This window comes from Triticum urartu, chromosome 6A (assembly GCF_056163025.1).
Source record: "Triticum urartu cultivar PI428250 chromosome 6A, HENAU_Tu73, whole genome shotgun sequence".
Lineage (NCBI taxonomy): Eukaryota > Viridiplantae > Streptophyta > Magnoliopsida > Poales > Poaceae > Triticum > Triticum urartu.
Window position 1 is genome coordinate 562,148,539 of NC_141878.1, and position 25,502 is coordinate 562,174,040.

Below are 25,502 nucleotides of genomic sequence, written 5' to 3' on the forward strand. Positions count from 1 at the left end.
GGTGACGTCTCCTACGCCTTGATCTAGCAAGGGGAGAAGGAGAGGTTGGGGAAGACACCGTCCAGCAGCAGCACGATGGCGTGGTGGTGGTGGAGGAGCGCGGGACTCCAGCAGGGCTTCGCCAAGCACTACGAGAGACGAGGAGGGAGAGGGGTAGTGCTGCGCCAACAGGGAGATCGAATCGTGTGTTGGGCTGCCCCTTTGCCTCCACTATATATAGGGGGAGAGGGAGGGCTGCGCCCCCACCTAGGGTTCCCACCCCAAGGGGTGCGGCAGCCCTAGATCCCATCTAGGGTGGCGGCCACAAGGGGGAGAGGCGGAGGCGCACCTGGGGTGGGCCTTAGGGCCCATCTGCCCTAGGGTTTGCCCCCTTTCCCTCTAGGAGGCGCCTTGGGCCTTGGTGGGAGGTGCCCCAGCCCACCTAGGGGCTGGTCCCTTCCCACTATTGGCCCATGTAGACCTCCGGGGCCCGTGGCCCCTCCAAGTGGACCCCCGGACCCCTCCGGTGGTCCAGGCACACTACCGGTGATGCCCGGAACACTTCCGGTGGCCAAAACCATACTTCCTATATATGAATCTTTACCTTTGGACCATTCCGGAACTCCTCGTGACGTCCGGGATCTCATCCGGGACTCCGAACAACATTCGTTAACCGCGTACATACTTTCCGTATAACCCTAGCGTCATCAAACCTTAAGTGTGTAGACCCGACGGGTTCGGGAGTCATGCAGACATGGCCAAGGCAACTCTCCGGTCAATAACCAACAGCGGGATCTGGATACCCATGTTCGTTCCCACATGCTCCACGATGATCTCATCGGATGAACCATGGTGTCAAGGATTCAATCAATCCCGTATACAATTCCCTTTGTCTATTGGTACGATACTTGCCCGAGATTCGATCGTCGGTATCCCGATACCTTGTTTAATCTCGTTACCGGCAAGTCTCTTTACTCGTTCCGTAACACATCATCCCGTGATCAACTCCTTGGTCACATTGTGCACATTATGATGATGTCCTATCGAGTGGGCCCAGAGATACCTCTCCATTACACGGATTGACAAATCCCAGTCTCGATTCATGCCAACCCAACAGACACTTTCGGAGATACCCGTAGTGTACATTTATAGCCACCCAGTTACGTTGTGACGTTTGGCACACCCAAAGCACTCCTACGGTATCCGGGAGTTGCACAATCTCATGGTCTAAGGAAATGATACTTGACATTAGAGAAGCTTTAGCATACGAACTACACGATCTTTGTGCTAGGCTTAGGATTGGGTCTTGTCCATCACATCATTCTCCTAATGATGTGATCCCGTTATCAACGACATCCAATGTCCATGGTTAGGAAACCGTAACCATCTATTGATCAACGAGCTAGTCAACTAGAGGCTTACTAGGGACATGGTGTTTTCTATGTATCCACACATGTATCTGAGTTTCCTATCAATACAATTCTAGCATGGATAATAAACGATTATCATGAACAATGAAATATGATATAATAATAACTAATTTATTATTGCCTCTAGGGCATATTTCCAACAGTCTCCCACTTGCACTAGAGTCAATAATCTAGTTCACATCGCCATGTGATTAACACTCACAGGTCACATCGCCATGTGACCAACATCCAAGAGTCTGCTAGACTCAATGATCTAGTTCACATGACTATGTGATAAACACTCAAAGAGTTCGTGGTTTGATCATGTTATGCTTGTGAGAGAGGTTGTAGTCAACGGGTCTTGCCATATTCAGATCCCTATATATTTCGCAAAACTTTATATCGTAGATGCTGCTACCACGTTCCACTTGGAGCTATTCCATATTGTTGCTCCATTATACGTATCCGGTATCTCTATTCAGAGCTATCCGGATAGGTGTTAAGCTTGCATCGACGTAACTCTTTATGTCAAACTCTTTATCACCTCCATAACCGAGAAACATTTCCTTATTCCTCTAAGGATAATTTTTGACCGCTATCCGGTGATCCACTCCTAGATCACCTTTGTACCCTCTTGCCAGACATGTGGCAAGGCACACATCAGGTGCGGTACTCAGCATGGCATACTGTATAGAGCCTATGACAAAAGCATAGGGGACGACCTTCGTCCTTCCTATTTCTTCTGCCGTGGTCAAGCTTTGAGTCTTACTCAACTTCACACCTTACAACTCAGGTAAGAACCCCTTCTTTGACTGATCTATTTTGAACTCCTTCAAAAACATGTCAAGGTGTGCGTTCTTTGAAAGTACCATCAGGCGTCTTGATCTATCTCTATAGATCTTGATGCCCAATATGTAAGCAGCTTTATCCAGGTCTTCCTTTGAAAATCACTCTTCAAACAACCGTTTATGCTTTACAGAAATTCTACATTATTTCGGATCAACAATATGTCATCCACGTATACTTATCAGAAATGTTGTAGTGCTCCCACTCACTTTCTTGTAAATACAAGTTTCCAGCAAACATTGTATAAACCTAAAAGCTTTGATCACTCCATCAAAGCATATATTCCGACTCCGAGATGCTTGCTCTAGTCCATAGAAGGATTGCCGGAGCCAGCATACCTTTTAGCATCCTTAGGATCGACAAAACCTTTTATTATATCACATACAACTTTTTCTTACGAAAACTGGTAAGAAAACTTGTTTTGACATCCATCTGTCAGATTTCATAATCGAAAATACAGCTAATGCTTACATGACTCCAACGGACTTAAGCATCGCTACGGGTGAGAAATTCTCATCGTAGTCAACTCCTTGAACTTGTGAAAAGACTCTTTTTCCCACAAGTCGAGCTTCATAGACGGTAACATTACCACCCACGTCCGTCTTCTTCTTAAAGATCCATTTATCTCAATGGCTTGCCGATCATCACGCAAGTCCACCAAAGTCCATACTTTGTTCTGATACATGGATCCTATCTCGGATTTCATGGCTTCTAACCATTTGTCAGAATATGGGCCCACCATCGCTTCTCCATAGCTCGCAGGTTCATTGTTGTCTAACAACATGATATCTAAGACAGGATTACCGTACCACTCAGGAGTAGTACATATCCGACCTATGAGGTTCGATAGCAACTTGATCCGAAGCTTCATGATCACTATCATTAACTTCCTCTTCAACAGACGTAGGCGCCACAGAAAACATCTTTCTGTGTTGCGTCACTCTCTGGTTGAAGTAAAGGTTCGACAACCTGATCAAGTTCTATCTTCCTCCCACTCAATTCTTTCGAGAGAAACTCCTTCTCGAGAAAGGACCCGTTCTTAGCGACAAACAATTTTCCCTCGGATCTAAGATAGAAGGTAGACCCAACTGTCACCTTTGGGTATTCTATGAAGATGTGTTTGTCCGCTTTTGGGTTCGAGCTTCTCCGGCTGAAGCATTAAGCATCGCAGCCCCAAACATTAAGAAACGACTACTTTGGTTTCTTGCCAAACCAATGTTCATACGACGTCGTCTCAACGGACTTATATGGTGTCCTATCTAAAGTGAATGCAGCTGTCTCTAACGCATATCCTCAAAATGAAAACGGTAGATCGGTAAGAGACATCATAGATCGCACCATATCTCATAAGGTTCGATTACGACGTCCGGACACACCATTACGCTGTGGTGTTCCAGGTGGCTTCAACTGCGAAACAATTCACAATGTCTTAAGTGTTTGCCAAACTCATAACTCAGAAATTCTCATTGATCAGATCGTAGGAATTTGATCTTCTTGTTATGATGATTTGTAACTTCACTCTAAAATCGCTTGAACTTTTCAAACGTTTCAGACTTGTGCTTCATTAAGTAAATATACCTATATCTACTCAAATTGTCAGTGAATATGAGAAAATAGCGATATCCACCGCACACTTCAATTTCTCATTGGATCACACGCATCAGCATGTATGATTTCCAACAAGTCACTTGCCCGTTTCATTGTACCTGAAAACAGGGTCTTAGTCATCCTACCCATGAGGCATAGCTCGCATGTGTCAAATGATTCAAAATCAAGTGACTCCAAACATCCATCGACATGGAGTTTCTTCATGCATCTTACGCCAATATGACCTAAGCGGCAGTGCCACAAGAAAGTGGTACTATCATTATTAACTCTACATCTTTTGGCGTGAACATGTGTATTACCACGACTGAGATTCAATGAACCATTCACATAGGGTGCATGACCATGAAAGGTATTATTCATGTAAACAGAATAACCATTATTCTCTAACTTAAATGAATAACTGTATTGCAATGAACATGATCTAATCATATTCATGCTAAACGTAGACACCTGATAACATTTATCTAGGTTCAATACTAATCCCGAAGGTAGATGGAGCGTGCCATGGTGATCTCATCAACTTTGGAAACACTTCCAACACACATCGTCACCTCGCCCTTAGCCAGTCTCCGTTTAGTCCGTAGCTTTTGCTTCAAGTAACCAATAATAGCAACTGAACCGGTATCCAATACCCAGGTGCTACCAGGAGTACTAGTGAGGTACACATTAATAACACGTATATACTTTGAAGTTGCCAGCCTTCTTATTTACCATGCATTTGGGGTAATTCCGCTACCAGTGACCGTTCCCCTTACAATAGAAGCACTTAGTCTCGGGTTTGGGTTCAACCTTGCGTTCCTTCACTGGAGCGGCAACTGGTTTGCCATCCATGAAGTTTCCCTTCTAGCCCTTGCCCTTGTTGAAACCAGTGGTCTTGTTAAACCATCAACACTTGATGCTCCTTCTTGATTTCTACCTTTTGCGGTCTTAAGCACCGCGAACAGCTCCGGGATCAACTCCATCCCTTGCATGTCATAGTTCATCATGAAGATCTAGTAGCTTAGTGATAGTGGCTAGAGAACTCTATCAATCACTATCTTATCTGGAAGTTTAACTCCCACTTGATTTAAGTGATTGTAGCACCCAGACATTCTGAGCACATGCTCACTAGCTGAGCTATTCTCCTCCATCTTGTTGGCAAAAGAACTTGTCAGAGGTCTCATACCTCTCAACACGGGCATGAGCCTGAAATCCCAATTTCAGCTCTTGGAACATCTCATATGTCTTATGGCGTTCATAAACGTCATTGGAATCCCGATTCTAAGCCGTGAAGTATGGTGCACTAAACTATCAAGTAGACATCAGGATGTGTCTCAGGTGTTCACAACATCCATAGACGACGTTGTAGGGTTTTGCACATCGATCGGTGCATCAAAGACGTAAGCCTTCTGTGTAGCAGTGAGGACACTCCTCGGACCACGGACCTAGTCCGCATCATTGCTTACAATATCTTTCAACTTAGTCTTTCTCTAGGAACGTATTGAAACAGGGAGCTACAACGTGAGCTATCTATCTACAACATATTTGCAAAGACAATTTAGACTATGTTCATGATAATTAAGTTCATCTAATCAAATTATTTAATGAACTCCCACTCAGATAGACATCCCTCTAGTCATCTAAGTGAAACATGATCTGAGTCAACTAGTCCGTGTCCGATCATCACGTGAGACGGACTAGTCAACATCGGTGAACATCTTCATGTTGATCGTATCTTCTATACGACTCATGCTCGACCTTTCGGTCCTCCGTGTTCCGAGGCCATGTCTGTAGATGCTAGGCTCGTCAAGTCAACCTAAGTGTTTCGCATGTGTTCCGAGGCCATGTCTGTACGTGCTAGGCTCATCAACACCCGTTGTATTCGAACGTTAGAATCTATCACACCCGATCATCACGTGGTGCTTCGAAACAATGAACCTTCGCAACGGTGCACAGTTAGGGGGAACACTTTTCTTGAAATTTTAGTGAGGGATCATCTTATTTAAGCTACCGTCGTTCTAAGCAAATAAGATGTAAAACATGATAAACATCACATGCAATCAAATAGTGACATGATATGGCCAATATCATTTTGCTCCTTATGATCTCCATCTTTGGGGCTCCATGATCATCGTTGTCACCGGCATGACACCATGATCTCCATCATCATGATCTCCATCATCGTGTCTTCTTGAAGTTGTCTCTTCATCTATTACTTCTACTACTATGGCTAACGCTTTAGCAATAAAGTAAAGTAATTACATGACGTTTATGTTGACACACAGGTCATAAATAAATTAACACAACTCCCATGGCTCCTGCCGGTTGTCATACTCATCGACATGCAAGTTGTGATTCCTATTACAAGAACATGATCAATCTCATACATCACATACTTTTGGCCATATCACATCACAAGGCATATGCTGCAAAACAAGTTAGACGTCCTCTAATTGTTGTTGCAAGTTTTTACGTGGCTGCTATAGGTTTCTAGCAAGAACGTTTCTTACCTACGCCAAAACCACAACGTGATATGCCAATTTATATTTACCCTTCATAAGGACCCTTTTCATCGAATCCGATCTGACTAAAGTGGGAGAGACAGACACCCGCTAGCCACCTTATGCAACTAGTGCATGTCAGTCGGTGGAACCAGTCTCACGTAAGAGTACGTGCAAGGTCGGTCCGGGCCGCTTCATCCCACGATGCCGCCGAATCAAGATAAGACTAGTAACAGCAAGTAAATTGACAAAATCGACGCTCACAACAACTTGTGTTCTACTCGTGCATAGAAACTACACATAGACCTAGCTCATGATGCCACTGTTCTCGATCGTAGCAGAAATTTAAATTTTTCTACGCATCACCAAGATCAATCTATGGAGTAATCTAGCAACGAGGGGAAGGGGAGTGCATCTACATACCCTTGTAGATTGCTAAGCAGAAGCGTTAAAAGAACGCGGATGAAGGAGTCGTACTCGTAGCGATTTAGATCGCGGTTGATTCTGATCTAAGCGCCGAACAACGGCGCCTCCGCGTTCAACAGACGTGCAGCCCGGTGACGTCTCCTACGCCTTGATCCAGCAAGGGGAGAAGGAGAGGTTGGGGAAGACTCCGTCCAGCAGCAGCACGACGGCATGGTGGTGGTGGAGGAGCGCGGGACTCCAGCAGGGCTTCGCCAAACACTACGAGAGACGAGGAGGGAGAGGGGTAGGGCTGTGCCAACAGGGAGATCGAATCGTGTGTTGGGCTGCCCCTTTGCCTCCACTATATATAGGGGGAGAGGGAGGGCTGCGCCCCCACCTAGGGTTCCCACCCCAAGGGGTGCGGCAGCCCTAGATCCCATCTAGGGTGGCGGCCACAAGGGGGAGAGGGGGAGGCGCACCTGGGGTGGGCCTTAGGGCCCATCTGCCCTAGGGTTTGCCCCCTCTCCCTCTAGGAGGCGCCTTGGGCCTTGGTGGAAGGCGCCCCAGCCCACCTAGGGGCTGGTCCCTTCCCACTATTGGCCCATGTAGGCCTCCGGGGCCCGTGGCCCCTCCCGGTGGACCCCCGGACCCCTCCGGTGGTCCCGGTACACTACCGGTGATGCCCGGAACACTTCCGGTGGCCAAAACCATACTTCCTATATATGAATCTTTACCTCCGGACCATTCTGGAACTCCTCGTGACGTCTGGGATCTAATCCGGGACTCCGAACAACATTCGGTAACCGCGTACATACTTTCCCTATAACCCAGCGTCATCGAACCTTAAGTGTGTAGACCCTACGGGTTCGGGAGTCATGCAGACATGGCCGAGACAACTCTCCGGTCAATAACCAACAGCGGGATCTGGATACCCATGTTGGTTCCCACATTCTCCACGATGATCTCATCGGATGAACCACGATGTCAAGGATTCAATCAATCCCGTATACAATTCCCTTTGTCTATCAGTACGATACTTGCCCGAGATTCGATCGTCGGTATCCCGATACCGTGTTCAATCTCATTACCGGCAAGTCTCTTTACTCGTTCCGTAACACATCATCCCGTGATCAACTCCTTAGTCACATTGTGCACATTATGATGATGTCCTACCGAGTGGGCCCAGAGATACCTCTCCGTTACACGGAGTGACAAATCCCAGTCTTGATTCGTGCCAACCCAACAGACACTTTCGGAGATACCCGTAGAGTACCTTTATAGCCACCCAGTTACGTTGTGACGTTTGGCACACCCAAAGCACTCCTACGGTATCCGGGAGTTGCACAATCTCATGGTCTAAGGAAATGATACTTGACATTAGAAAAGCTTTAGCATATTAACTACACGATCTTTGTGCTAGGCTTAGGATTGGGTCTTGTCCATCACATCATTCTCCTAATGATGTGATCCCGTTATCAACGACATCCAATGTCCATGGTTAGGAAACCATAACCATCTATTGATCAACGAGCTAGTCAACTAGAGGCTTACTAGGGACATGGTGTTGTCTATGTATCCACACATGTATCTGAGTTTCCTATCAATACAATTCTAGCATGGATAATAAACGATTATCATGAACAATGAAATATGATATAATAATAACTAATTTATTATTGCCTCTAGGGCATATTTCCAACAAAGACAACATGGCGAGAGATGATGATGCAACGTGTTTGAGGGTCTAGACACCGATACCCTTTGTGGTTCGAGGGGTAGCCAAGGAATATGCACGCGACGAAACGGGGCGCTAGCTTATGCTTGGCGACAGAAGATTGGTTAGGGTAGCATAAACATCCAAAGACACGGAGCATGCTATAGTCCAAGTGTATCGTGTAGGCGGATGTAGGGGATGGCAAAGTCGATGGACTGAGAGGGGCATATGTTGATGAGATGGGTGGCGGTGGCCAAGGCTTCCGCCTAGTAGGGCGGTGGCATCAATGACTGAAAGAGGAGTGTGCGTGTAACATCGTTTAGGGTGCGAATAGCACGTTCAGCCTTGCCGTTTCGAGCGGAGGTGTACGGGCAAGAAAGTTGAAGGTGCATGCCGTGGGAGGCGAAGAAGGTGGTGACCGTGGAGTTGAGAAATTCGGTGCCATTTTTGGACTACATTGGTACTAGTGGACGGGAGAATTGTGTGTGGGCGTAGGTGACAAATGAATATGGGTGGTGGTGGTGTCGGATTTGTTGCGAAGGGTAAACATCCATATATAATGCGAGAAGTCGTGCATAATAACAAGATAGTACTTAAAACCAGAGTTGCTCAAAACAGGAGATATCCCAAGATCAGAATGCACTAACTGAAAAGGTTCGACACAATACGAGGTAGACCTAGTGAATGGCAGGCGCACATGTTTGCCAAGTTGGCAAGCATGACAAACGTGAGAAGTCGGTTTATTACAAGGAATAGACGACTGTTTATGAAGATGCGACATAGCGTCGTGACCTGGATGTCCTAGACGGCGATGCCAAAGCTCGGTGGAGGTGGTGGCGATGAGTCCATGGGAGTGATGGTTGATGACCGAGGAGGGGAACACATAGAGGTCTCCTTGGCTATTGCAGCAAAGAATCACGGCCTTGGTGCGAAGATCCTTCACAGAGAAGCCGAAGGGGTCAAATTCGATGGAACATAAGTTATCAATAGTGAAACGACGAACATAAAGTAGATTTTTAACAATATGAGGGACGAGTAGAACATTGTGAAGAAAAAGTGTGCGAGCGGAAGTAGGAATAGAAGCATCACCAGTATGAGAAACGGGTAATGTGGAGCCATTGCCAACGGTGACAATGGAGGAGGGAGAAGCAGGAAGGAGGTGGCAAATCATACCAGGGTCAGAGGCCATGTGGGAGGTGGCTCCGGAGTCCATGACCCACTCACCGACGTTGGAGGCCGATGCAGCGTTGTTCAAGGCGGCCATCAGCGTGGCGCAGTCCCACTGAGGTGCCGGGTTGTAGCCAGGGACCGGTGGCGCGTTGGTGCCGAAGGACTGGCCATGGAGAGGAGCCAGGGAGGTGAACGCCTAGGCGGGTGACAGCATCGGGGGACGCGGGCCCAGCAGGCCGGCTCCACCGGTCGGGTGCGGCGCGGGAGCACCCTGAAAAGTCTCCATCATATCTATAATTTTTTATTGTTCCATGCCAATATTATACAACTTTCATATACTTTTGGCAACTTTTTATATTATTTTTGGGACTAACATATTGATCCAGTGCCCAGTGCCAGTTCCTGTTTGTTGCATGTTTTACGTTTCGCAGAACATCCAATCAAATGGAATCTAAACGGGATAAAAACAGACGGAGCCTATTTTTGGAATATTTGGAAAATTCCGGAAGAAAAATCCACATGAGACAATGCCCGAGGTGGCCACTCGGCAGGGGCGCGCCTGCCCCCCTGGGCGCGCCCCTGACCCTCATGGGCCACCCGTAAGGCGGTTGATGCCCTTCTTCGGCCGCAAGAAAGCTAATTTTTGGTAAAAAATCACGGCGAAGGTTTCATGCCAATCGGACTTACGGATCTCCATATATATACGAAACTGTGAAAGGGCAACACAACAGAACGCAGAAACAGAGAGAGAGACAGAGAGACAGATCCAATCTCGGAGGGGCTCTCGCCCCTCCCATGCCATGGAGGCCAAGGACCAGAGGGGAAACCCTTCTCCCATCTAGGGAGGAGGTCAAGGAAGAAGAAGACGAAGGGCCCCCCTCTCCCCTTCTCCTACGGTGGCGCCGGAACGCTGTCGTGGCCATCATCATCATCATCACCACGATCTACACCAACACCTCCGCCATCTTCACCAACATCTCCATCACCTTTCCCCCTCTATCTACATCGGTCCACTCTCCCGCAACCCGTTGTACCCTCTACTTGAACATGGTGCTTTATGCTTCATATTATTATCCAATGATGTGTTGCCATCCTATGATGTCTGAGTAGATTTTCATTGTCCTATTGGTGGTTGATGAATTGCTATGAGTGATTTAATTTGCTTGTGGTTATGTTGTTGTCCTTTGGTGCCCATCATATGAGTGCGCGCGTGGATCACACCATATGGTTAGTTGTATGTTGATAGGACTATGTATTGGAGGGCAAGAGTGACAGAAACTTCAACCTAGCATAGAAATTGATGCATACGGGATTGAAGGGGGACCAATATATCTTAATGCTATGGTTTGGTTTTACCTTAATAAACATTAGTAGTTGCGGATGCTTGCTAATAGTTCCAATCATAAGTGCATAGAATTCCAAGTCAGGGATGATATGCTAGCAGTGGCCTCTCCCACATAATACTTGCTATCGGTCTAGTAAAGTAGTCAATTGCTTAGGGGCAATTTCGCAACTCCTACCACCACTTTTCCACACTCGCTATATTTACTTTATTGCTTCTAGTTTCATACTTGTCCTAGGTAAAGCGAACATCAAGCGTGCGTAGAGTTGTATCGGTGGTCGATAGAACTTGAGGGAATATTTGTTATGCCTTTAGCTCCTCGTTGGGTTCGACACTCTTACTTATCGAAAACTGTTGCGATCCCCTATACTTGTGGGTTATCAAGACCTTTTTCTAACACCGTTGCCGGGGAGCAATAGCGTGGGGTGAATATTCTCGTGTGTGCTTGTTTGCTTTATCACTAAGTAATTTTTATTTTCTTTTCTTAGTTGTTCTTTATCTTTAGTTATGGATATGGAACACGAAATACCAAAAAATTTAGGTGTACTTGCTACTCATGGAGATGGGGAGCCTCCAAAAACCCTCGATGCTTGTTATGTGAAAGATATTATGTACTACTTTAATAATCCTGAGAAAACCCCATTCAATTATGTAATGGGAGTAACGTTGGATCAACGTGAATACTTTAGGGATTACCGATTGACACAAAAAGGGAAACTGTTATGGGATCAAATTGATATATTGAATTGGTATGCTAGGCAACTATGCTTGAGATATGATTATACTTGTTGCTCTAGGATGAAGGCTCCACACCTTCCTTTTTTATGCGAATTTAATGAAAATAAAACCTTAGCTTCTTATGCTAATGGTATATATGATCACTATGATGTGGAACAAATAGAAGAATTTGTTGCTTTTATGGGTGCTTATGAAATTGAATCTATCTTTAAAGAGTTTGAAGATTTTGATGATGATGTTTATAGGCCTGAAAATTTATCTGTCCTAAAATATTGCTATGATAATTATGAATATAATTCCTATATTAATGCGCTTATTGAGAAAGTCTCCGCTGTCCAAGAAGAGACTAATATTTTGCAGGAATCTATTGAAGAAGAAGTTGATGAAACTGTGAGCTCATTGGATGAAAAAGATGAGGAGGAGAACGAAGAACAAAAGGAGGAAGAGAGGATTGATCGCCCGTGCCCACCTTCTAATGAGAGTAACTCTTCAACTCATACATTGTTTAATTTCCCTTCGTGCTTACTGAAGGATGAATGCTATGATAATTGCTATGATCCCGTTGATTCTTTTGAAATATCCCTTTTTGATGATGCGTGCTATGCTTGTGGCCAAGATGCCAACATGAATTATGCTTATGGAGATGAACTTTCTATAGTTCCTTATGTTAAACATGAAATTATTGCTATTGCACCCACGCATGATAGTCCTATTATCTTTTTGAATTCTCCAAACTACACTATATCGGAGAAGTTTGTGCTTATTAAGGATTATATTGATGGGTTGCCTTATACCGTTGCACATGATGATTTTGATTAATATAATATGCATGTGCTTGCTGCTCCTACTTGCAATTATTATGAGAGAGGAACTATATCTCCACCTCTCTATGTATCTAGTATGATAAAATTGCAAGAAACTGTTTATGCTATGCATTGGCCTTTACTATGTGTGCATGGATTGTTCTTTTATGACATGCCGATGCATAGGAAGAGAGTTAGACTTCGTTGTTATATGATATATGTTACTTTGTGCTCACTACTAAATTACAAATCATTGTTAATTAAAATTGGCTTTGATATACGTTGGGATCTGGGTGGATCCATTACTTGAGCACTATATGCCTAGCTTAATGGCTTTAAAGAAAGCGCTACCAGGGAGACAACCCAGAAGTTTTAGAGAGTCATTTATTTCTGTTGAGTGCTTTTATATAGTTTAAAAACAAAAAAATAAAGAGGCAAACCCAAAACTTTTTCAAAAAGGAAAGTGAATGTGAGAAAGACAAGCATTGTTGAAGTGGGAGAGCTCCTTGAACTTTGTTCATGCTCATGGAAACTTTGTGAATCTGGATTACAGAAACTTTTCAACAAAAATAATTATCCCCTTGTACATTTCCAGTGTATTTTATAAAAATAATGTGCCAAGGTTTGCCTTTAGGGTGTTTACAAAGCTTGTTGGTATGTATGGTGCAGGACAGAAACTTTCGCTGTAGTGCGCGATTTTACATTTTTAGATGGAACATAAAATGGTTCTGATTCTTTTTTAAATGTCTTTCTATACACATTTTTTATTTTTCCTAATTTTGGTAGAATTTTTCAAGTATCAGAAGTATGATGCATGTTCAGATTATTACAGATTGTTCTGTTTTAGACAAATTCTGTTTTTGATGCATAGTTTGCTTGTTTTGTTGAAACTATCAAATTTATATCAGTGGATTAAGACATGAAAAAGTTATATTACAGTAGACACAATGCAAAAACAAAATATGAATTGGTTTGCAATAGTACTTAGAGTAGTGATTTGCTTTCTTATACTAACGGATCTTACCGAGTTTTCTGTTGAAGTTTTGTGTGGATGAAGTGTTCGATGATCGAGAAGGTCTCGATGTGAGAAGAAGGAAGAGAGGCAAGAACTCAAGCTTGGGGATGCCCGAGGCACCCCAAGTAAATATTCAAGGATACTCAAGCGTCTAAGCTTGGGGGTGCCCCGTAAGGCATCCCCTCTTTCTTCAACAAGTATCGGTATGTTTTCGGATTCGTTTCGTTCATGCGATATGTGCAATCTTGGAGCGTCTTTTGCATTTAGTTTTCATTTTTTTTTCTTTTATGCACCATGCTGGTATGAGATAGTACTTGGTTGATTTATAGAATGCTTATTTCACTTCACTTATATCTTTTGAGTATGGCTTTATAGACTGCTTCATGTGCTTCACTTATATCATTTGAAGTTTGGATTGCCTGTTTCTCTTTACATAGAAAACCGCCATTTGTAGAATGCTCTTTTGCTTCACTTATATTTGTTAGAGCGTGGGCATATCTTTTGTAGAAGGAATTAAACTCTCTTGCTTCACTTATATCTATTTAGAGAGATGACAGGAACTGGTCATTCACATGGTTAGTCATAAAATCCTACATAAAACTTGTAGATCACTGAATATGATATGTTTGATTCCTTGCAATAATTTTGCGATATAAAGATGGTGATATTAGAGTCATGCTAGTGGTAGTTGTGGATTTGTAGAAATACTTGTGTTGAGGTTTGTGATTCCCGTAGCATGCACGTATGGTGAACCGTTATGTAACGAAGTCGGAGCATGAGGTATTTATTGATTGTCTTCCTTATGAGTGGCGGTCGGGGACGAGCGATGGTCTTTTCCTACCAATCTATCCCCCTAGGGGCATGCGTAGTAGTACTTTGCTTCGAGGGCTAATAAGCTTTTGCAATAAGTATGTGAGTTCTTTATGACTAATGTTGAGTCCATGGATTATACGCACTCTCACCCTTCCATCATTGCTAGCCTCTCTAGTATCGCGCAACTTTCGCCGGTACCATAAACTCACCATATACCTTCCTCAAAACAGCCACCATACCTACCTATCATGGCATTTCCATAGCCATTCCGAGATATATTTCCATGCAACTTTCATCATCATCATATACATGACTTGAGCATTCATTGTCATATTGCTTTGCATGATCATAAGATAGCTAGCATGATGTTTCCATGGCTTGTCCGTTTTTTGATGTCATCGCTACGCTAGATCATTGCACATCACAGTACACCGCTGGAGGCATTCATATAGAGTCATAACTTTGTTCTAGTATCGAGTTGTAATATCGAGTTGTAAGTAAATAAAAGTGTCATGATCATCATTATAAGAGCATTGCCCCCCAAAAAAGAGAGGCCAAAGAAGCCTAAATAAAAAAAGGGGGGGTACAAAGAAGCCCACAAAAAAAGAGGAAACGGGGCAATGTTACTATCCTTTTTCCACACTTGTGCTTCAAAGTAGCACCATGTTCTTCATATAGAGAGTCTCTTGAGTTATCACTTTCATATACTAGTGGGAATTTTCATTATAGAACTTGGCTTGTATATTCCAACGATGGGCTTCCTCAAATGCCCTAGGTCTTCATGAGCAAGCAAGTTGGATGCACACCCACTTAGTTTCAGTTTGAGCTTTCATATACTTATAGCTCTAGTGCATCCGTTGCATGGCAATCCCTACTCACTCACATTGATATCTATTGATGGGCATCTCCATAGCCCGTTGATACACCTAGTTGATGTGAGACTATCTTCTCCTTTTTGTCTTCTCCACAACCACCATTCTATTTCACCTATAGTGATATGTCCATGGCTCACGCTCATGTATTGCGTGAGGGTTGAAAAGGCTGAAGTGTGTTAAAAAGTATGAACCAATTGCTCAGCTTGTCATCGGAGTTGTGCATGATGTGAATATTTTGTGTCGTGAAGATGGAGCATAGCTAGACTATATGATTTTGTAGGGATAGCTTTCTTTGGCCTTGTTATTTCGAAAAGACATGATTGCTTTATTAGTGAGCTTGAAGCATTATTGTTTTTATGTCAAATGATAGACTATTGCTTTGAATCATTCGTGTCTTAATATTCATACCATGATTAGATATGTGATCAAGATTATGCTAGGTAGCATTCCACACCAAAAATTATATTTTTTATCATTTACCTACTCGAGGACGAACAGGAATTAAGCTTGAGGATGCTGATACGTCTCCATCGTATCTATAATTTTTGATTGTTCCATGGCAATATTATACAACTTTCATATACTTTTGGCAACTTTTTATACTATTTTTGGGACTAACATATTGATCTAGTGCCCAGTGCCAGTTCATGTTTGTTGAATATTTTATGTTTCACAGAATATCCATATCAAACGGAATCCAAACGGGATAAAAATGGGCGGAGCTTATTTTTGGAATATTTAGAAAAATCCGGAAGAAAAATCCACGCGAGATGGTGCCCGAGGTGGCCACGAGGCAGGGGGGCACCCCTGACCCTCGTGGGCCACCCGTAAGGCGGTTGATGCCATTCTTCGGCCGAAATAAAGCTAATTTTTGGTAAAAAAAATCATGGCGAAGGTTTCAGGCCAATCGGAGTTACGGATCTCCATATATATACGAAATGGTGAAAGGGCGAGAGAATAGAATGTAGAAACAGCGAGAGACATAGAGACAGATCCAATCTCGGAGGGGATCTCGCCCGTCCCATGCCATGGAGGCCAAGGACCAGGGGGAAACCCTTCTCCCATCTAGGGAGGAGGTCAAGGAAGAAGAAGATGAAGGGGCCCCCTCTCCCCTTCTCTTCCGGTGGCGCCGGAACGCTGCCGTGGCCATCATCATCATCACCGCGATCTACACCGATACCTCCGCCATCTTCACCAACATCTCCATCACATTTCCCCCCTCTATCTACTGCGGTCCACTCTCCCGCAACCCGCTGTACCCTCTACTTGAACATGGTGCTTTATGCTTCATATTATTAACCAATGTTGTGTTGCCATCCTATGATGTCTGAGTACATTTTCGTTGTCTTATTGGTGGTTGATGAATTGCTATGATTGATTTAATTTGCTTGTGGTTATGTTGCTATCCTTTGGTGCCTATCATATGAGTGCGCGCGTGGATCACACCATAGGGTTAGTTGTATGTTGATAGGACTATGTATTGGAGGGCAAGAGTGACAGAAACTTCAACCTAGCATAGAAATTGATGCATACGGAATTGAAGGGGGACCAATATATCTTAATGCTATGGTTGGGTTTTACTTTAATGAACGTTAGTAGTTGCGGATGCTTGCTAATAGTTTCAAACATAAGTGCATAGAATTCCAAGTCAGGGATGACATGCTAGCAGTGGCCTCTCCCACATAATACTTGCTATAGGTCTAGTAAAGTAGTCAATTGCTTAGGGGCAATTTCGCAACTCCTACCACCACTTTTCCACACTCACTATATTTACTTTATTGCTTCTTTACTTACAACAGCCCCTATTTTTTATTTACTTGCTCTTTATTATCTTGCAAACCTATCCAATAAACACCTACAAAGTACTTCTAGTTTCATACTTGTGCTAGGTAAAGCGAACGTCAAGCATGCATAGAGTTGTATCGGTGGTCGATAGAACTTGAGGGAATATTTGTTTTGCCTTTAGCTCCTCGTTGGGTTCGACACTCTTACTTATCGAAAACTGTTGTGATCCCCTATACTTGTGGGTAATCACGCCCCGGGGCTGCAGCGGCTGGCCCGTGTATGGGTTGAAGCAGATCCACGGTCCGACCGTGGGCTGGCCGCCTGCACCGACGCGGGAGCCGCCGGAGTTGCCGCCGCCTAACCCGCCGCCTTGCCGCTTCTTGCACCAATTCCCGCTATTGCGGTTGCCGCCGCCACCGAAGTTGTCGCCACCACCGTTGTTGCCGCCGCCACGGCTGCCGTCGCTGCGGTTGGAGTTGGCGCCGCCCAGGCTGGAGCCCTGGGAAGAGTGGACGCCGTATAGGGCGGTCTGGTTGGCCACGACAGAGGTGTTGGCGAGCTGAGTCTCGCGGAGAACCAACAGAGAGCGCGTCTGCCCGAAGGTCGGGAGCGGGTTCTGCATGGTCACGATCGTGGTGATGTCGGAGAACCGCGGGTTGAGTCCACGAAGGCAGTTGAGGACGAGGGTTTGGTCCGTGACCGGAGTGCCGACGTCGGCGAGGGCGTCAGAGAGGGCCTTCAAGCGGTGGCAGTACGCGGTGACCGAGAGGTCGCCTTGCATGAGACCACAGAACTCGGCCTCGAGATAGACCGCGTGAGTCATCTGATTATCTAGAAAGAGGTTGGAGATGAGAGTCCAAGCCTCATGCGCCGTCTGATCTTCCGCCATGATCAGATCGAGAATCTCATCGGAGATGGAAGCATACAGCCAGGACCGGACGATGTAGTCCTCGCGGGTCCAGTCCGGCGTGCGGTCCGCCGCGGATGTGACGGTAGTGACGTGGGGAAGCAAGTCATACTCACCGAGGAGGACGCGGATGAGCATCCGCCACTTGGAGAAGTTGGAGGTGTGGAGATCCAGCGTGACGGGCACGTGGGTGCGCACGCTAGTGACTTGCACAGCCGGCGATGCGGAGGCGGGCATGGTGGAGTTGACGAGGGGGGCGGCGGTGGTGGAGTGGGAGGCGGGCAGGGAGGGAGAGGTGAGGGCTGAGTTGGTGGAAGCAGCGGTGCCAGCCATCGCGAGGTGACGACGTTCGAGAGGGGGCTGGCGGCGGCGTGGTAGGGTTTAGGAGAAGAGGATTGATCTATCTGATACCAAGTAAACGAGAATGTTTAGGCAATGCGCCACACATGGGGCGGCCCTCGTGTTACATATATATAGGAACACATGAGAGTTACATGCCTTGGAGGCCAAGGGAGATTACAACCATATCATACAAAATCAGGTAGGTTGGGATATTCCTATACATAAGCGATAGACGGAGATATACTCTAACACACAGTACAACCAAAAGAAAATTCACGCCGTGCAGATCACAAAGCGTCCCGGGTACATACAAGCAACCCAAATTCAAGTCCACCAAACTTAGAACTCAGACATTATGAATGAGCTAGCTCACTTTATATCAAGAAGTTCAACTGTATCTCTCCATCTTATTATTCTGCAGAGGTGGCCAAACCGGCACCTCAAATTTTGACAAGTAGCTGCCGCGGACCGGGCTCAGTGCTGTCCGGGCAGCTTCTCCTTGATCTTGTCCATGATGCCCTTCTTCTCACCGGTGTCGTCGGTGCCGTGCGTCTCATTGCCGCTCATTCCGGTCTGTCCCTGCTGCCCGTAGGTGCCGCCAATGGCCGTGGTGCCATGCGCCCCAGTGCTGCTGGTCATTCCGGTGTGTCCCTGCTGCCCGTAGGTGTCAGCGGTTTGCTGCTGGTCACCGTGGCCACCGGGGAGCTTCTCCTTGATCTTCTCCTTGATGCCCTTCTTCCTCCTCCCGCCCATGCCATCATCCTCGGACTATCATGAACAACGAGAAAATTCAGTGATTGATTCGTTTCATTCAAATCTAAACATCAAAATGCAAATTACAACTAGTGTTAGCAATAAGCAAGAAGTATATGTACACGCACCGAGCTTGAGCTACTAGAGCTGTTGGAGCGCTGCAGGATCCCTCCGGTCTTGTGAGCCGCGCCGGCGCCGGTGCCGACGCCGCTGTGCGCGCCCATGCCAGTGCCGACGCCATGTCCGGCCACCGGGTTGCCATACTCGTCGACATGGTTAGTCGTCGCCTGGCCGTGCTCCATGTTGCACAGGTGTTGATCTTGATTATCTCAGAAATCTGGTGTGTTGTCTTCCTCAGTTAGTCTGCAGCTCGTGGTTGTGGAAGCAGGTCCAGCACGAGGCGCAATTTATAAGCCGTTTGCGGCGAGGAGATATGATCGCGGGCGTGTTTGGTTGCAGTCTTGAACAGTACGTGCGTTGCATACACATCTCAACCCAGTCTGGCTCTGAAAAAACAGCTTCATATGCGACATCTGCGAGTTGTTTGGTGCCTGCATATGGACTTCCTGCATTAGGGGATCAACTTTGGCATGTTGTTTGGTTACCTGCATTGTCTCGGCGCATGCAACTACACGCTGTTTGGTTGCCCGCATGAGGTATGATTAAGAGCTAGCACTTGCACTTAGCACACAGGGTTAAGAGCTAGCAGAGGAAGGAGGAGAAGAAATGCAGTGCGTGTCGGACCATGGCGACTGCGGTGGATAGTGGTCGTGGCGTCGTGTCCGACATGACGAGCATGGAGTCGTGGACGAGCGACCCTGTCGGCGGCACCGCGAGCGACACCGTCGGCGAACTAGTTGCGGTGCTCGCGCAAAGACAGTGGACAGAGGAGGAGAATGCAGTGCTCGCGCCATGGTATCGTCAGTGCAGTGGACGAGAGAGGAGCCCGAGATGATCGACGCCGGGAACGACTCCAGTGTAGTAGGGCGAGAGAGGAGGCCAAGATGATCGACCCCGTCGGCGGCGCGGCGAACTGCAGTGTGCATGAAGGCAGAGGACACAAGAAAGCAGTGTGAGCGCCATTGCGGCGTCAGTGCAGTAGGAGGACGACAGAGAGTAGGCCAAGATGAGCGACGCCGGAACTCTAGTGTAGTAGGACATGCGCAAGGAGATCAAGGGGAAGAGCTTCGGCGTCAAGAGGAACAAATAGGAGAGCTCTGAGTAAAGGACAGAGGAGCTCGACATGGCAGTGTCACTGCAGTAGACTGTTGTTCATAGAGAGATGAAGCTACGATCGTCGAATCCAAAAACTTACAACACGAATATTGTGAGGGACTGCAAGATTAGGTTGCTGCTCAAAAGAAATTTCAAATGATCGATCGTGCGCGACGAATCTGACAAAATTCGTCCAGAATAGCTCCAAACAGGAACACGAGATTAAGAACTTACGGCCGACGAAACTACGAACCGATCGCCTGTATGGAACCGTAGCATCAAGGTGCATCTTTTTCGTGTAGATGTTACCTCGAATCGAAGCACCGTTGTGTAGATCGGAAGGTGCTAGGAAAAACAACATTAGAGAGAAGGTTACTGGAGGTAGGAGAAGATAAGCACGCACAGGCTGCATACCAGCTTGTATCCCTCCCATCTCCCCTCTTGCAAGTGGCCCGCCATGTGTGCTCGCCTCAGCCAGGCTCGCTAGAAACTACCGATCAGCGAGCCAGGCCCAGGTGTGCTTTAAGTTCATGCTGTGTAGGTCCAATAGTAAATGCAACCAACCAAACAGGCTCAATCTTTCCCGCACAGGCCAGGCTAGGCCTAATGCGGGCAACCAAACACGCCCTATGTGTGCTTGCATGAGTACTGGTGACTAGTGACTCGGCAATTAAGAGAGGTCGGATGTGTGCAGCTAGTGGACGCGTCCGGGATGCCACGTCTCAGCTTGTTCTCGAGGTAGAAATGATGACACACGAGGGTACAGTCCACGAAACACGTTCTCCCGCTTGGCAAAAGTCCTCTGGTTTGATTCGGAAAATGAAAGCCGGAACCTGTCGGCGTGGAACGAAAACGGAACAAAACAGAACAAATGTTGTACACGTCGGCCAACGGATTCTTTAAAAAAATTCACGGCCTCGTGAGAACTGAAGGGGGGGGGGGGGTCAGCTGACAACCTTGCTCAAGCTCGAAGTAAGAGGTTGTCAAAGAAGACAATGTTCTTGCCACCGATCCACATGGAACCCCGTCAAATGTGGAATACACACAACCAACCCATTATCCATGAAGAAGAATATATGCAACAACTCTCATGCTCCTCAGCAACACTGCACCAAGCACCACTGAGCCATGATTGGAGCCGAGAGACTTTATTTGATACAATGATGTCACCACGACACAAAAATCTACTACACAAAAGTTGAGAGAAAAAGACCCCCCTCCGCCTCATGACGTTGGAGTGATGACATGAGGCGAAGGGGAGAGGATGTTGATTGTTTTGTGGCTAGGATTTTTTCCATGGAGTGGTGATGGGTCAGGTTTAGATGGTTGAGTAATATCAAATTCATATTTACACCCCAACGATGTCCGTTGCTCGTCCATGAAGATATGCATGGATTAAAAATTGCACCCTTGCTCAGTAAATATGGGAATGGGTCGGTCCGGTCTGGCCTTGAACCTATCTCGCGCGACCCAAATGTCGGTAGGGGGGGGGGGGGGTTAATAGGTCGATCCATTGGACGACCCATTCGTGAGCGACTTTGTTGGCCGGCTAGTCATTTTCATTTTACAGGCTTCAGTGATATGGAAAAATTTGCGGGCATTCGTCAGGTTTCGAGATGGTGGCACCACCGGCGTGTCTCAGGGGGCATTGGAGCACAATCTCTTCTGAGGCGTAAGGTGGACACAACATTGCATGATGGAGGTGTCGAGAGATGAACTTGTTGTTGAGCTGCCGCCACACCGATGGAGGTAGGGGGAGCAATGCTACACATAGAGACTACATCTTACGGGATTAGTGGATGGGCTTATGTGGTATTTTTACCACCTAGTTAAATTCTAGTGTGAGGGTGGTGGCAGTGGAGAGATTAGTGAGGAAGGTTTTGTAAAAAAAGTTGCACGAAGACTTTCAATCTATTCATTATCAATCATGCATGATAGTATAACGAATAAAAGAAATAATAAATATTACATCTAGATCATTTTTGAGGTGGGCCTCCTAGGCTGTGTGTCATTGCGTGGTGGAGCTTGCGATCTTTGAGTCGGAATCAGGGTTTTGGTTGTGTTTACTTTACTTTACTATCATACCCAATAAATATACATGCTTGTTGTGTACCCATCATGTCCTCTTTTTCATATGGAAATAATACCCTATGTAGTACTAGTAATAACCTTAATGATATTCCCGCAAAAAGGCTTACTGGTTATCTTCTATATCAAAATAGCTAGTATCCACTAACTTATTTATCTTAACATGCAAGTATGGCACTTCATCATGCAACATGCATGGGAAAATGCACACCTCAACATGCAACCATGCATACAAAAATCTCATCTCAACATGCAACCATGCATACAAAAATCTCATCTCAACATGCAACCATGCATACACATATGCATGAGAATTTTCATTCTATAATGCTATTTATATTTTATAAATATTTTACAACTATATACAATAATAAAACATAATAAATCATATGTATTTTGGTTTTAGTTATCATATTATTACTCAAAAAATATTGATGTTCCATACAACCATATCGCATTGAAATATATTGCGAAAGACCCCCACAACAAAATGTGAGGTATTGTCTAGTTTATACAACAACTACAACATTTTATAACTAGAGAGTTAGGGCTTACTATTATGTAGGTGATATAGCTTCACATGTCATGTATAGTAATAAAATATTAATTTACTTATCCAAATTTTGTGCGGGGATCCACCGATAATCATGGACATCACATAGTATCTATGCCCCAACCATGAATAATCGGTTCCCTTTTTTTGCGACGGTGTCGAATAATTGATACTCATGAGTCTTATTTATGGATAAAAAATCATAGCAATACTCAATCCATAGTAGTTGGTATCCATGAGCCCAAACCCATGGGTAAAATTACCATGAAGCATATTTGGCACGAGACTAAAATAGACATCTATGGCGTTTTCTCTACCTATCGTGTTTAAAGGCCGCAAGTTGACGCAACCTTTTTTGTGGCGGGCCTTTGACTCGTACCAGATAGGGCTCTTTCCCGTAGCGTGCGGCGTGTCAAGTTGGTATTTTGTGACGCACATTTACTTTACCCCGATTATTTGTGTTTCCTGGATATTATTGGTTGCGGGGCTGCCTTGATTTTTGTCTCTTAGAGATGAATTTTGTGGTAAAAGATACTTGTTTTGGATTCAAATTTTTTGCATAACATTCTCTCTATCTGATGTCATATCACATGCCTGTGTTCACATTTGCAACATAGAGAACATACCTGCCATAAACATCACATACATCCATAGAAGCAATCTTGACATGATCATAAACCACAAGCATATAGCCCAGGAACACATATGCACTTAAGTCACGTGTGCCACAAATACACTGAAGTTAAGTAACAAATCCAACATGATGACAGAACTGTTAAGAAGCACCATTGATAAGTTAGAGGTGGCAACCTCTGCGCCAAAGCCCGCTAGTCCATGTCATAGAGCTCATCATCGTCTTTGAGTACCCGATTTGTTAGAAAATTGCATAGCTGCCCATGAATGACTCGATGTTTGATGGTTCAAAGTCTTTGTATTGATTTGTATCAATGACAAATGCACAACTCCTATTTTGTTGCTTTTACTATATTTGCAATACTGACACTTGTTAGTAGCTCAACACACAATTTTAATTCATTGCATTAGCCTTAAACAAGTAAAGTCCTTTGTTTTTCTTAGTACATACAAAAATTTTGCTAAACCATATATGGCTTCGATTCCTTGCATTACATTGAAACAATTAATGCATTTACTCGATATTTTTAACCATTGTGTGTTTCTTGAGGAGCACTCCTCACAGTAGATAATATCAAACACACTTTAGTTTTTTATGAAATTGCCTCTCATTATACCGCCATTGGTGGATAATAATATCAAAATATAGCTCGCTACCTCATAGACCATAATAGTCCGGCCATGTCAAAATTCCGTAGAAATATTATATCTTGTTAGAGCATCTACAGCCAGGCACCTCAAACCCCCCTCATACGCCTGGGTGGACAACTTGGTCACTAACTTGTCAAAAAACCCGACCTAGATGGGCGCCTCAAACTAGCCTCAAACACCCGGGCTGACCGACACCCCTCATATCCAGCCCAAATATGGGGAGGCCTGGGCCCGGACCATGTGACCCCACATATATTCGTCCCTGTCCGCTCCCCGGACCAAACCCTAGCCACTCCACTTCACTCCCCTTCACTCCTTTCCACTCAACTCCGCCACCCAAGCTACCGTCCAGTGATCTCGGGCCTTTTCTGCCATGGCAGATAGTGGATCTGACTCTGATCAGTTCGGATCCATTGACTGGGGTGTCCTTCCGTGCGGGTTGCAGGAGGCAATGGTCGTTCTCATTGCACTTCGCTGCTCCCGAGAGGACATCGCCTGACCGACTGCAGGATCTGTCTGGTGTGAGTCCATTGTGTTGGCGCATCGGGCGCTCGGATCTTCCGAGGCTGGATCATCGCGGTCCTCTCGGGAGCTTTCCAATCTCCCTTTCTCCAGCACTGGTCCACCGGAGTATGAGTGCTACCGGGACTGGTGTGCCCACTGTGGGAAGGAGGGGATGTGGGTGGCCAAGGCCTGCCTCGCTGCCGACATGGTGGCGGCGGAGGCGGCTGATGCGGCGGCACGGGCTGCCGCGGACTAGAAAGTCATCTGCACCCGCATTGTAAAGATGCGGCAGCGAAGGAACACGCGCGCCCTCGTCCGAGAGCAGAATGAGGCGGTCCACGCCACGGCCAGACTACCACCCCCTCCCCCCTCCCCAAGGAGGAGAAGGAGGACACCGACGGGCCAGAAGTGTTTTCAACCGCTACTTCTGTGAGAAGGACGACAAGGGCACCAGGAAGGGCAATGGCAGCCGTGGATGATCTTCTCCATAGCTAGATGTAGGTTAAACATGCCAAATTTTGGTACTTTCGATGGCATGTCCAGATGTAGTAGTCGAACGATGTGTGTAATGCATTGTTTTACGTAGTGGCATCACTTTGTATGGATTTGTGAGGTGTTCGGTGTGAGAAAAGAAATTTGAGGTGTGACCGGTCAGTGTCCACGGACGCGCCCGAGCGCCTCTGCAGGCGTTTGAGGGTTCGGATTTGTCAAGTCCAGCTATAAATGCTCTTAGTTGTTTTCACCTACAGATTTACTCTCCATATCAAAAGGAAAATATTAGGAAAAAAACTGAAATTATGAGGTATCAAACCTAGTCGATCATCCTACTCACTTGCGAAGTTTTGTGAAGAACTAACATCCGTGGTATTTTTAG

The 25,502-nt window shown here is 45.6% G+C and overlaps 1 protein-coding gene and 1 pseudogene across 3 annotated transcripts; both read right to left on the minus strand.

Annotated features, from left to right (window-relative positions):
• Positions 1 to 9,340: 9,340 nt before the first annotated feature.
• Positions 9,341 to 18,222, minus strand: LOC147966331 (uncharacterized; annotated as a pseudogene).
• Positions 18,223 to 18,687: 465 nt separating this feature from the next.
• Positions 18,688 to 19,286, minus strand: LOC147966332 (dehydrin DHN3-like). 3 transcript variants are annotated; one of them, XM_087528818.1, is made up of 3 exons: positions 19,113 to 19,286; positions 18,914 to 18,999; positions 18,688 to 18,859 (listed from the first exon to the last, which is right to left on the minus strand). In XM_087528818.1, the coding sequence occupies exons 1-3, from the start codon at positions 19,284 to 19,286 to the stop codon at positions 18,706 to 18,708; spliced, it is 414 nt and encodes a 137-aa protein (XP_087384944.1). In that variant the 3' UTR covers positions 18,688 to 18,705. The 3 variants fall into 3 exon arrangements, with proteins under 3 accessions (XP_087384944.1, XP_087384945.1, XP_087384943.1); XM_087528819.1 differs by having other exon boundaries at positions 18,688 to 18,783; positions 18,853 to 18,999; XM_087528817.1 differs by having other exon boundaries at positions 18,688 to 18,999.
• Positions 19,287 to 25,502: the final 6,216 nt, after the last annotated feature.

Coding starts and splice junctions, on each gene's coding strand:
- LOC147966332 (XM_087528817.1), bottom strand. CDS start 19,286: ATGGAGCACGGCCAGGCGACGACTAACCATGTCGACGAGTATGGCAAC. Junction 19,000..19,112: donor GCTCTAGTAGCTCAAGCTCG/GTGCGTGTACAT, acceptor TGTTCATGATAG/TCCGAGGATGATGGCATGGG.